A 14334-nucleotide genomic window follows, 5' to 3' on the forward strand; every position below is an offset into this window, starting at 1 on the left:
GAGGTTCAATAAGGATAAGTGCAGGGTCCTGCACTTAGGATGGAAGAACCCAATGCACAGCTACAGACTAGGGACCGAATGGCTAGGCAGCAGTTCTGCGAAAAAGGACCTAGGGGTGACAGTGGATGAGAAGCTGGATATGAGTCAGCAGTGTGCCCTTGTTGCCAAGAAGGCCAATGGCATTTTGGGATGTATAAGAAGGGGCATAGCGAGCAGATCGAGGGATGTGATCGTTCCCCTCTATTCAACATTGGTGAGGCCTCATCTGGAGTACTGTGTCCAGTTTTGGGCCCCACACTTCAAGAAGGATGTGGATAAATTGGAGAGAGTCCAGCGAAGGGCAACAAAAATGATTAGGGGACTGGAACACATGAGTTATGAGGAGAGGCTGAGGGAGCTGGGCTTGTTTAGCCTGCAGAAGAGAAGAATGAGGGGGGATTTGATAGCTGCTTTCAACTACCTGAAAGGGGGTTCCAAAGAGGATGGCTCTAGACTGTTCTCAATGGTAGCAGATGATAGAACGAGGAGTAATGGTCTCAAGTTGCAGTGGGGGAGGTTTAGATTGGATATTAGGAAAAACTTTTTCACTAAGAGGGTGGTGAAACACTGGAATGCGTTACCTAGGGAGGTGGTAGAATCTCCTTCCTTAGAGGTTTTTAAGGTCAGGCTTGACAAAGCCCTGGCTGGGATGATTTAACTGGGAATTGGTCCTGCTTTGAGCAGGGGGTTGGACTGGATGACCTTCTGGGGTCCCTTCCAACCCTGATATTCTATGATTCTATGATTCTATGAAGGGTCACCGTGTGTCCTCGCAGGGGATTTCCAATTGGATTACCTCATGCATAAGGACCTCTTACGACCTGGCAGGTGTTCTGCCGCCGCTGATTGTCAGAGCCCACTCAATGAGAGTGCAGGCGTTTTCGGCGGCCTTCCTGGCGCACATCCCTATCCAGGACATCTGTAGAATTGCAGCGTGGTCCTCTGTTCACACGTTTACCACCCATTATGCCGTCACTCAGCAAGCCAGGGACGATGCTGGGTTTGGCAGAGCTGTGTTGCAATCTACACGTCCGTGAACTTCTACCCATCTCCAGGGGTACTGCTTGGGAGTCACCTAATGTGGAACGGACATGAGGAAGCACTCGAAGAAAAGAAAGTTACCTTTTCCGTAACTGGTGTTCTTCAAAATGTGTTGCTTATGTCCATTCCATGACCCGCCCTCCTTCCCCACTGTCGGAGTTTCCGGCAAGAAGAAACTGAGGGTTGGGGGAGCCGATGGTGCCCGTTATACTGCCCCATGCAGACACCACTCCAGAGGGGGCCAGAGCTGATCCCCTATGGATACTACTGAGGGAAAAACTTCCAGCACCAGTGCATGTGGTGAGCACACACACCTAATATGGAATGGACATGGGCAATACATCTCGAAGAACACAGAAAAGGTAACTGTCTTTTACGAAAGGTAGGTAACCATTTTTTTTTCGGTTGCTGACAGGTAGGACAGGGTAAGATTCTACTTGATACATTCATTTATAGAAAGTTCAGATCTAGGTATTGATAAAAACAAAGAAAATGGATGACAAGAACTCCTGTAAGAAACAAAAAGCCTATCTCCACAGGGAAGCCCATTTTACCCCTCTGCTCAGCAAGAGGATAATTGAGCTCTGTAGTCCATCTCTTCCACTGACCCATATGAGGCCAGTTGTTTCACTGAATCCGCTGAGCCATTATTTTGTAGATTTGAAAGGGGTCTGTTTTATTTCAGATGCTTTTTTATATCAGGGCAGAAATCATCCATCCGTAAAATCTGGCAACTTGCAGAACATAAGAAATTATCCATAAAATACAATCTCAGCCTTCTTAACGTTTTTGAAATTTACCTTCTCTGCAAACACAGTTAATTTCTAACCCATTATTTCTCCCTGATCCAGGTGGAAGCTGAATTGATTGATAAGCTGGACAGCTTGGTATCAGAAGGAAAAGGAGATGAGAACTACAGGGAGCTCTTCAGCCTACTGTAAGCAATGCCACTCTCCCTTCATCTTGCATGTTACAAGGTCACCTTTAGAAGGCTTGGTAAAATTTCAAAGTAATGATTCATTGTAAAATACCAGCAATGGAAGTGGCCTCCCTCAGAACACAGAGTAATGAACAGGGACTTCTAACAGGTTATCGTGACATTGGCCACAAATCAGAGAGAGGGCTATGAAAAAGCTTGCCATCCCTTTTACACTGACAAGAATATAAAAATATATTTTTGTATCTTTCATGCAATAAAATCTAGTATTGATGTTGCATAGGTTACAGTATACAGTGTGCCAAGTGGTGTCCATGTTCCTATCACAGACACACTAGACAAGCCAGTGCTCAGCTTTGTGACATCAGTGTGTGAAGTCATAGTCTTCAGACTGTTCAGAGGGCCAGCTAAAAAATCAAGCAGTTCAAGTCTGTTTTGGGGCATTTAAAATTTCCCTCCATTTTCTCCCCTTGCTTACCTTGCTCTTGAAGGTCATACATTAATTGAAGGTTGGAAACTGCTCCCTCCAAAGCCTATCAGTGCACAGCATTTCCAGTCCCTTCCAACCCAAGAAACAATAATGATAGTCGGAGGCTAACCTGAAATCTCAAGATCTGTCCCTCCCACATGGTTAGTTCTCGGGTGCTGAGCAGTGTCCAAGTATGATTTTCAAATGCCTCCCTTGGTGGATGCTGATCTTGGTTTGAAGGCATATATTGTGACCCACTCTGTAATCTCCACTGAGTTAAATCTTGAGTCTTTAATTGATCCAGTGGTCCCTCTGAGATCAGTAACAGAATACAGGGCAAATTTTCAAAAGGATCTCAATCCAGTCTCCATTTATGTGCATGCAGCTTGATGTATACAAACATCTACATGCATTTTTGGTGGACCGACACCTCTGCATGGAAATTATAGAATTTACTTGTGCACACCCATCATTTTGGGTATGCAGGTAAATCTATAACCTGTGCACCTTTATGTTAATACTCAGAAAGTATGCACTTGTATTTGAGTGCACACAAATGGCAACCACTTTTTGAAAGTTTGGCTCCATCAGTGTACATGCAAAAATAGCAAATACTTTTGAAAAGAAAATAATGGAAAATTTGTTTTTCTTTTTATTTACCTGGCAAGAACAATGTTCTGTATTTCCCTTGCGGCAGCTGATGATATCTCTGATAACAGTTGTGATGCAAGATGTTGAACTGGGATTGCTCATTAGAGACCAGAATTTAACAGTTTAACTGAGGGGATAAAATGTGTTACTGTGGGTTTAGGCTCCTTCCCAGTCATAGCTTTCCATTGCTATAAGCAGCTACCATTAGCAGCTTGGGAACCAATTTTTGTTACGTGCAGTGTTCTCTTTCCTATGTTTGAAGCAGCATTGTGATGGGAAATTTTACCTTTTGCTGCCAATTCCATCTTTTCTTGTCTTTGCTTCATGCTGCATGGAGTAGAACCCAGCTCTTTGGGCCCTACCCCAGGTAAGACTGTAATTCTGTCAGTCTTCTGCATGAGAGAGAAACAAAGTTGCCCCTGGCTCTCTCCAGGATCTATACCGTTTCCAGGAAAGCCTCATATGCTGCCTCTTCATTTCCAAACAGCCTGCTGGAGAAGATTGAACAAGAGACGTGGCGGGAGACTGGCGTCTCTTTTGTTACATCAGTTACTCGCCTCATGGAGCGTCTCCTTGACTACAGGTACCTAGTTACAACAGTAAAGTGTTCTGAGTATAAGTATTCTAGCATTCTGCAAGAAGGGTGTACAGAATTAGTAATGCACCAAATTATTTTTGTGTAGAGAACTGTTTTGTATTGGTTTTGAAGCAATCAGTTAATTCAGAGCTGTGGAGTAATGTGAGAGCAACCATTACACAGAACTGTTGGTTTCTGAATTAAGATAGTGGAGGCACACGTTCTCATTTACTTCTTGTTCATTCTTGATAAATTGTCAGAATGAAGAAACTGATGTTTAGTTTACTTGATGATGAGGCTAAAGGATTATAGAACTGTTGGAAGTTATTAATGTGGCTCTCTTCTTAGAATATTTGGCCCTGATTCATCAAAGTCTAATGCAATGCCGTCTAACTCAGCTAAGGGAGACTTTCTTAAAAGCAGGACCCTATGTATTCCATGACTCAGTGACCATGGAGTTTGCAGCAGATTATATTCATGAATCTCAACTTTCATTTATTTTAAAAAAAAAATCTAACCTTAAAGGTTGTAAAGAAAATCTTGAAAGTGTGAACAGAACATAAACAGATGTAATGAAACAGTAGTGAACTGTCCCATTCATCTCAGTGGACTGTTATCTCTGGAACTTAAAGACAACAGTTTAATAATTAGCTGTTTTGCTGCTGATCATTGTAACAAAAACATTTGGCTAATGTGGTTTATTCAACAATCTCAAATAATTTCCCGTGCTCATGTGCCAGAAGCCCCAGTTGTCCCCACCCACATGACAAAACCTCCAGTTCTTCTTCGAGTGACTGCTCATATCAATTCCAATTAGGTGCGCATGCACAGTTGTTGGAAAGTTTTTTCCCCTGGCAGTGCCCATTGGGTCGGCTGTAGAGCCCCCTGGAGTGGCGCCTTCATGGAGCTCAATATATGACCCTGCCAACCTGGCGCCTCCTCAGTTCCTTCTTAGTGACAGTGACGGTCTTTGGAACTTGCTCAGCATGTTCTACCACATTTCCCTAGCTTTGTTTGTGTTCTCTGTACTTATTAGTTAGTTCTTAGTTGGTAGTTAGTAGTTAGCACTTGGGCTGGGGGGTTTACTCTCTATCCCGACCGCCTTTCCTTGGGAGGGCTTACATGCCCAAGTCCGAGGGGTTCAAGCCCTGCAAGTCCTGCAGCAAGCCCAGACCAACGAGTAACCCCACGACGCTTGTCTAAAGCCGACAGGTGCAGGATTTGTAAGGGGTTTCGCCCCAGAACCAAAAAGGAGTGAGATTTTTGCCTCAAGCAGCTCCTTGTGGAGGCAGCACTTAGACCACAGCCTCCACCAGTGCGGCAATACCTGGCGCCAAGTTCATCAGTGTGTAGCACCCTGGCAACAGTGGTTGAAGCGGCACTGCAGAAGGATGCTGGCAGACACCCAAGGCTAAGCCTTCGGTACCGCATCGAGTGGCACCGTCTCGAGGCAAACTGGCGATGCTCCATCGCTCGGCATCGCTGATAGAATTGCAGCACTGCTCAGAGTCCTGGTGCCGCTTACAATCACAGCACCGCTCAGACTCGCGGCACTGGTCCACCGGCCAGCACTCCCGTTTGCAAAGATGATCCATGCATCGATCCATGTTACGCAGCAGGTCCCACTCCCAGCACCAGTCCCAGTGCCACTCAGCAACCCCACACAGCTCCAGATCGTGACACTGCTCTCCAACCTCACAGCACTGCTCTCCAGCCTTGCAGCACCACTCTCCGGCATTGCAACACCGCTCCCCAGTGTAGCACTGCTTGCAGGATCAGCTCTGCTCGGCACTGCCCTGGCCACTGCGGTCCCGATCCCAGTCTTCTACTCGGAGACGGGATCTAGATACTAAGAGCAGGGTCGGCACCGGTTGGGTCATGGATGCTGTGAGGTGGGGGCAAGGCCAGGGCCTACTCAGTGGCAAGGACCAGCACAGTGGCCATTTTGGATGCCGTGGGTGTACCACCAAGCACAGGGCACCCAATCTAAAGGATCCCGATTGGCCACCTTTGAACCACAGGTGCCGGAGGCTTCTGTCAGTGGCCCCACCCCTAGCACTGCAGAGGAGGTGCCGTGCCCGCAACCCCCACCCCCACCCTCCGCCCCGCCCACAGAACCCACTCCAGTTCCTGAGCAGGACCCTGGTCTACCTGGTCCAGCCAGCGAGACAGAACAGGAGGTCTCTGACGAGCAGGAGGACCCTGTTCCCTGATTAGCCTCTTCGTCCTCCTCCCCAGATGAGGCCGTTGCAAGCACTTCTGTCTCTGGACCGCCCCCCATAGACAGCTGTGCCCACCATGACCTCTTTCGCAAGATGGCGTGCAACATGGGTCTGCAGGGCGAGGAGGTGGTGGAGTCGGAGGACCTAATGGTCGACATTGGGAGGAGAGGTAGATATGCTGGAGGGTAGGGATAGGATACAGAGGATTAGAGGATTGGGCCAAAAGAAATCTGATGAGGTTCAACAAGGACAAGTGCAGAGTCCTGCACTTAGGATGGAAGAATCCCATGCACCGCTACAGACTAGGGACCGAAGGGCTAGGCAGCAGTTCTGCAGAAAAGGACCTAGGGGTTACAGTGGACAAGAAGCTGGATATGAGTCAACAGTGTGCCATTATTGCCAAGAAGGCCAATGGCTTTTTGGGATGCATAAGTAGGGACATTGCCAGCGGATCGAGGGACGTGATCATTCCCCTCTATTCGACATTGGTGAGGCCTCATCTGGAGTACTGTGTCCACTTTTGGGCCCCACACTACAAGAAGGATGTGGAAAAGGGGGAAAACGTCCTGCAGAGGGCAACAAAAATGATTAGGGGTCTGGAATACATGACTTATGAGGAGCGGCTGAGGGCACTGGGATTGTTTAGTCTGCGGAAGAGAAGAATGAGGGGGGGGATTTGATAGCTGCTTTCAACTACCTGAAAGGGGGTTCCAAAGAGGATGGATCTAGACTGTTCTCAGTGGTAGCAGATGACAGAACGAGGAGTAATGGTCTCAAGTTGCAGTGGGGGAGGTTTAGGTTGGATATTAGGAAAAACATTTTCACTAGGTGAAACACTGGAATGCATTACCTAGGGAGGTGGTGGAATCTCTTTCCTTAGAAGTTTTTAAGGTCAGGCTTGACAAAGCCCTGGCTGGGATGATTTAGTTGGGGATTGGTCCTGCTTTGAGCAGGGGGTTGGACTAGATGACCTCCTGAGGTCCCTTTAGATGACTGTGCACGCAGCGCACACACACCTAATTGGGATGGATGTGAGCAACACATCTCAAAGAACAGTTATGAGAGGTGAGTAACCGTTTTTTTCTCCCCTGACAACTTCTGCAGTGCAGTTACTCATCAAAACAAAATTCTGAAAATGTAAAATATGGGGACATCTATTTTAATTGAATTTACTGTTAAAACAGCACAGGATCTACTATATTGATTGTAGTATTAATTTTCTTATTCAATTCAGTTACAATCCTCAATTTTTTAATTTAAATTAATCTGGTAGCAAAATGTCAAGTGTGTTGCACCAACATGCTTTTCACTTCTACAATAGGTCTTTAGTTCCAGTGACTATAGTCCATAATCATCTGATGCCTGTTCAGGGTTCCCTTTAAAATTAGGAAGTAATCCCAGTCCTTTCCTAGTGCACGGGAGCCAATAAACAACACCATCTCAGCAGAGGACAAAGTCTGAATAACTCTGAAGATTGAACTCCTCTCTTTACAGCTGGTTCTTCCAAATCAGGGCTGTGGCACGTTGTTGGTGCACTTTGAAGAACCTGGCACTGCCACTGCTCATACTGCACCTTGTGTGTGCGTAAATGGAAGGTCTCAGTCTCTAAGGCACTCAGTCCAGAACCTTTTAATGGCACTAAATTAACTTTACACATAAAGCTCATTTGAAGACTAACTTTCTTAAATAACTTCTTTAGATCTACACTGTATGGAGTCTCTTTTGAGGGGTGCTTTAAAAATAAACTTTAGCCTTCACTATTGTTTTGGCATTCTAGAACAGCTTCATCTTTAGTTAAGGAACACACTCTTGCAGTCTAAATGTCTCAACAGTGTTTCTCTTTTCAGGGACTGCATGAAAGGAGATGAAACTGAAAACAAGAAGATTGGCTGCACTGTTAACCTGATGGTAAGAACACTTTCTTTTTTATTTTATTGACCTGTACATCATGATCCTGTGCACAGTATTTTAATCTGGAATGGAAAGGTTTAGGTATGATGATCTGCAGAGGGTTAATAGTCTCAGCATCCTGCAGCTGAAAATTTAGGGCTTTTTCCATTTTGAATTTACAGTAGTGTGTAGTAAAATGGTTCCATTGAGACAGGAGGCAAGAGAGCACAGCAGATGAGCAAGTGTGACTCTTAGCAAAGAGAAAAGGAGTACTTGTGGCACCTTAGAGACTAACCAATTTATCTGAGCATAAGCTTTCGTGAGCTCACGAAAACTTATGCTCAAATAAATTGGTTAGTCGCTAAGGTGCCACAAGTACTCCTTTTCTTTTTGCAAATACAGACTAACACGGCTGTTACTCTGAAACCTCTCTTAGCAAAGAATATTTCTACAGGCATTTTATCCTTTTCCATTCCTCCTCTTTAATCTCATCCTGTACAAACACCCCCCACTCACATCTCCTTTTCTGTTGATTCTAGAGATGGCAGTAGTATTTTTAGAGTGCAGAGGGAATGAATCACCAGTACATATTTGTGGGCATTCACTCTCTTGTACCTTGCTCTCTCATACTGATATTTGTATGGATACAATGGGCCTGATTCTTTTCTCCTTTGCACTCATGTTAAATCCAGCATAACTTCATTGAAGTTAGTGGAGTTACTCCTCATTTACACCCGTTTAAATTAATCCAGTATTGGGCCCAATCTTTCATATTATTAATGCACTTTCTTCGTATTATATGCAGCTTCTATTAGCTGCCTGGAAGTAGGGGGTTATTTTACACTGACAGAGTATCTCAAGATTGTTTCTGAATATTAATTTTCAACTCTTTTTCAGAACTTTTATAAATCTGAAATTAACAAGGAAGAGATGTATATCCGCTACATCCACAAGCTGTGTGACATGCACTTACAGGCTGAGAACTACACTGGTTAGTAATGAGGAGGCTTTCTTCAGGGTCTGCTGTTAGAATCCAGGCCAGAAGTATTGAGTCTCCCAGCATTCTCCTTGAATATTCATCAAATACTTTTCTAGGAATTTTTGTGAAGATCAAACTACTGCAGTTAGAAGAGTTAGAAGCCCTGTTTTTTCATATTACTAATCAACTTGCTTTGATGCCATTTAAGAAACAGACCAGTTTGTAAATTAAGAAACCAGGTGAAGAGGTTGATTTTTGAAACAATACTTCAAGGAAGAAGAGTGTTGAAGGGACCTTGTGGATGGTAGCCCTTTGCTAATATTCGGTATTGGCAGAATCCACGTTAGTCATGTATCCTATTCAGGAAGTGTTTATAAGAGAGGGAGAAAACCTATAGAAAAATGAATTATAAAAGCATTAGCAGTCTGATATGTTGCTATGTTTATATCTCAGTTGAAAGATGAGAATCTATTTTTAAATTATATACATCTGCACAACTTTGGGGAACTTGGAGGAAGTCAGAAAGATGACTTTGAAGGGGAAAGTACAAACATTAGTAAGGTGCTTTTTCCACTTCGGAGATCGTTCATCAAAAAGCCAGGAAAGTGTAACAGTTAGACAGCAGTTGTGAAAACCCCTCATTTTAGCTCCCTGGCCAGATGACAGGAATGGAGTCCAACACATTTTCCACTGAATGCCCAGGACATGTCATCTTTGTAATGCTGCAGCATGAAGTTGTTGATCCACTGACCAAGTAGTTTCCATCTCTCAGATGTTTCAGAAGGGGATCTTGGTTTTCAAGCACTTTGTTCCCCACTGGGTTATTCTGTAGGTGAATTTCAGATCATGATTCGCTTGACAAATCCAAATGCAAATCAAACCCATTAATTGTATTTATTTGTAGTAATTTACTCAGTCTTCATTAATTGCTGTTCTAACAGAGGCTGCATTTACATTGTTTCTGTACTGTGAGCTACTTCAGTGGGAGGACAGACCTCTGCGAGAGTTCCTGCACTACCCATCACAGACAGAGTGGCAACGTAAGGAGGGGCTATGCCGGAAGATTATCCACTACTTCAACAAAGGGAAGGTATGCCAACTACTGCTCTCCTCCCACATCTTCCCTCCATTTCCCTGACTTGCTTTTTTCCCTCTCAACCCATCTTTTCAATTAAGTAGTATATTAAAAAATCTTATGCTAAGTGGACTTTCAGCATTGTAGACTAAACAGCAGGTAGCTAGAGAGTAGCTGAGAAAATGAGTGGGGATAAACATAAAACTCAGGACTAGATGAGTTAGACCCAGAAAAACGAATCCAGCAACTTCCTGCATCTTCTATCCAAATTCTGAATCAGCTGGACTGATAAAGAACTGTGTGAGTTTCGGTTGCTTCATTTCTAAAAAGTCTCTCTTTGTAGAAAGCTCTGAAAATTTCCATTTATATGTATTGTGGTTCATGTTAAGATTTGGTTGTTTTCTGACCTGCAGGGTTAAATATGAATGGTCAGTGGAATTTAAGTGGCACTGAAAAATAAAGACTAATCCTCCTCACCTCAGCTGTTTTACTCACAGGTTTGGGGTTCCAATTGGACTCCATTATCCATTCACTGACTCGGAACAAAATGCAGCAACTTGCAAATGTCACTTATTTGACTTATCTTTCCCACAGTAAATAAACAAATTTTAAAACTACTGTAGTGATCTATGTAATGAGCTATGATCCCTTATGTTATGATACTTCAGGATGGTTTCATTAGGTTAGATTTAGAAGGTATTTATACAATTTTGTAAAAATTAAAGACCAGATTATCCCCTTGTCTACATTATCTCCATTCTCTAAAAACTCCTCCATAGGGCAAGACTAGTAGAATTCCCTGAGTTTTAAGGATTTTTTGTTGCTGGGTTTTTTTTTTTCACCCAGGAGGGCAGTGGCTGCAGCATAAAGCACAAACACCACTGCACCATACAGAGAATGGGATTAATATTTAATTAATCCCACATTGGCCACAGTCAGTGAAGGAGCTGTTGGTTGATTTAGTTGGGGTTGGTCCTGCTTTGAGCAGGGGGTTGGACTAGGTGACCTCCTGAGGTCTCTTCCAACCCTGATATTCTATGATTCTATGTTCTTTGGCAAAGACACGTACTGCATGTAGCTATAATGGAAAAAATCTATCCTCAATTTACTGGGGGAAGGGAGTGGCGTATTTACAAGGAATTTGTTACATTAACAAAGAAATACTTTGTTCTCAGGGTAGTGTTCTTGTGTAGTAAAACTGGCTATCACCCCCTCTATAAAGCTTCAGATATTCTCAGTATTTAGCCAACTACATTCCACAGATTTATCAACTTCAGCTAGTATCTCAGGACTACCTGATTAGGCAAAGAGTACAGAGAGCATATATATAAAATAGTGTATTCTGTAACTATTAAAGGTTCGTAAGGTCTTGTTTGACACATTATCAATCGTATGAGACAATATAACAAAAGTACTACTGGTTCTTGTACTATTAGGCTTCTAGTGTTCTTCCAGATGGACATTTATGGGGTTGTCTCCTGTATGATTGCTTCCTTTTACCTTAGACAGTAACTGAATCACTGAATTAGCCTCCCAAAACAAGTATTTTTTTCCTGAGTATGTAGCTTAGTTTTGCTAGAAACAGAAGTAAAACTGAAATGCCTTGAGCAGCAAAATCCTTTTGACACATTACATTTGATACAGTACATTTTTCCATTGCTGTGTAGCAGGGCTCAGGTCAGGGAACAGCAGAATTTTGCAGCTATCAATTTCTGTTAGCTCTTTTTTTCTGGGCTGCAAGAAGAAGCCTTTCTCTGTCTCTACAACCAGTGGCTGCTATTGTGCTGCTTACTGTAATTTGTTCTGTCTGTCCTTTATAAGGGTTTCCTTAGCAATATTCTTGGGGTGAGATTATCACCCCGTTCTAGCCTCTTAACACTGTGTAAAAGGTCTGCAGTAGCATAAAGGGGATCTAAAACCCCTGAATACAGCCGGGGGAGAATTCCTCCAGCACAGAAATTGAGGAAGACAAGAACTGTGGCCTGTTTTCTGAGAACCCCCTTGCAACCATTGACAAGAAGGGCATGCCAGGGCTGGGCTGAGGACAGAAGAGGTGTTTCAGGGCAGGGCCATAGCACTAAGTGATTGTGGGTGGTGCTGCTGCCCATAAGCAGCCAAGGACAGGCTGCCATAATTTAGACAGCCCCTACATGACTGTCTAAGTTATGTCAGGAGCCACTTCAGCCCATGGAGCTGCCCAGAATTGGAAAGGCATGAAGGTGGCTTAAAGCACCCAGGCTGCAGAAAAGATGTTTTTTGTTCCATCACTTCCTCTCTGTCCTTAATGGGTTTGTATCTCAAGAAGCCAGTAGTGCTAAGATTTTAGGCACTGGCTTGATTTTCTTTGTCTAATCTGTAATTTGTGCAAAAACCTTGTTTTAACAGATTTTTTTAAATCTCAAGGATCTCAGTCACCATTTTATCTTATTAAATGCCTTGAGTATCATTTTCACATTTGAGGATTTCAACTTGCTCTCAGTAAATGAGAATTCTAGTGATTCCGCCTTATTTCTCAGTATTGAAATACTTCATCTAGGCTTGACTGCATCTTATCTGCATTCTTTGACAATGATTCTAGTAGCTTCCAGGTTGTAACCTCTCCAGTTGCAGCAGAGCTTGAGGAAGAAGAAGTGAATTCAGTAAAGTCACCAGCTTCTTACTGGCAGACATTTTTTGTCCTTTTCTCTGTATTTTTTGTTCTTCCCTGAGGAAGAACAACATACAGTTAATTGGTATGTTGTTAGCCAGGGTCAGAAATGTAACCTTTATGCTGGAAATCAAGATTTAAGAGATTTTATTCGCTGTTCTCAGACCCAAATATTCATTGACAGCACTTTAGAAGCTACTGAGACTTTGTTAGTTTAAAGACAGTGAATGGAACAGACTAAATTTGATTCATTCTCTTGGTTGATAGAGATTTAGAATTAAGCAGCATTTTGCATCAAGTCCACTGCTAGCCCCCATCATCAGTGATATGTAGTAGCCTAATGAAGCCCATCCTATTTGTGACATCTCAGTGTACATTCTTCTCCCTGACTGTTTTGACCAGGGGTGCACAAAGCCAGATTTTCAAAAGAGCGCATGTTCAAATGCCCAGTACCCACAACTGGAGCTCAGCTGACATTTGTGCACCAAAATAAGTAGCCAAGTTTCCAAAAGAGCTCAGCATATTGAGTTCTGAGGTCTTCTGAAAATCTTCCCCCAATTGTGCATGCTGAGCACTTTTGAAAATCTGCCACATAAATCCACTATAGCTCATGTAAATAAATGTTGCAATTGTGAATTTTGAGATTTTCTTTATCAGTGCCTCCTGAGCGTGTTTGGTGTCAATCAGTGGAGAACTGCTGGCACTGTAGAGCAAGGTTGTAATAAGGGGGTAGATGAGAGATGCTCAGCAAGTGAAGGAGTCTGTAGAAGGTGAAAACGGATCAGGCACAAGGTGAGTGGAGGATCAGGGACAGATGAATAAGTCATGGTGAGAGGGGAAAAGAGAGGACAGAAACTTGCACAGGGCTTACAGCTAGAACTCAGATCTATGTATTATATAAAATTACAGATGGGTCTCATTTAAGTCATAGATTTTAATCAAGGGGATCTAATGTTTCAAGGGTCACTTCCATGTGTGACGGAATCTTTGATTGGAATTACAGCACCACACTTCAGTTGTCTGTTTATTCTCTCTCTATCCTTTTCAAATCTACACTCTCCTTCTCCCTTTCTTTATTCTGTAAAAGATGGAGACAGTAGTCATATCCTGGAGTTTTCCTCCCTTGTATCTCAATTTGTAGCTACAAAATGTTCACCCAGTACAGTAGAATATATCCGTGTTGAAATCTAACCAAAAGAGAGAGCTTGATTTAGGATGACAGGTGTAATATCAAAGTACATTTGACAGAGCTGGTAGAAATAATGAAAACAGAGATACCATTATAATAGCATTCAGATCACAGGAAAAAAAGGAACATGGAAGCAGGAGGGGAAGACATCTATAGGGTCAGGTCAAAAGAATAGCTTCCATTTTTTCACTGTCCTCTATCTAAAAGTAGGTTTCAGAGTAACAGCCGTGTTAGTCTGTATTCGCAAAAAGAAAAGGAGTACTTGTGGCACCTTAGAGACTAACCAATTTATTTGAGCATGAGCTTTCGTGAGCTACAGCTCACTTCATCGGATGCATACCGTGGAAACTGCAGAAGACATTATATACATAGAGACCATGAAACAATACCTCCTCCCACCCCACTGTCCTGCTGGTAATAGCTTATCTAAAGTGATCATCAAGTTGGGCCATTTCCAGCACAAATCCAGGTTTTCTCACCCTCCGCCCCCCCCCAAAACTCACTCTCCTGCTGGCAATAGCCCATCCAAAGTGACCACTCTCTTCACAATGTGTATGATAATCAAGGTGGGCCATTTCCTGCACAAATCCAGGTTCTCTCACTCCCTCACCCCCCTCC

The 14334-nt window shown here is 43.3% G+C and overlaps 1 protein-coding gene across 2 annotated transcripts in view; it reads left to right on the top strand.

Moving 5' to 3' along the window:
- Window positions 1-14334, top strand: part of DOCK3 (dedicator of cytokinesis 3) — a 585745-nt gene that overhangs the window by 513123 nt on the left and 58288 nt on the right. Inside the window, exons 33-38 of one of the 2 annotated variants that reach the window (XM_084634267.1) lie at window positions 1932-2017; window positions 3478-3504; window positions 3625-3720; window positions 7784-7844; window positions 8724-8817; window positions 9747-9895. In XM_084634267.1, the coding sequence (XP_084490393.1) occupies window positions 1932-2017; window positions 3478-3504; window positions 3625-3720; window positions 7784-7844; window positions 8724-8817; window positions 9747-9895 (513 nt within the window). The remainder of the gene's footprint in view (window positions 1-1931; window positions 2018-3477; window positions 3505-3624; window positions 3721-7783; window positions 7845-8723; window positions 8818-9746; window positions 9896-14334) is intronic. The other variant, XM_084634266.1, reaches the window with a different exon arrangement.

This window comes from Lepidochelys olivacea (genome assembly GCF_965140295.1).
Source record: "Lepidochelys olivacea isolate rLepOli2 genome assembly, chromosome: 7".
NCBI lineage: Eukaryota > Metazoa > Chordata > Testudines > Cheloniidae > Lepidochelys > Lepidochelys olivacea.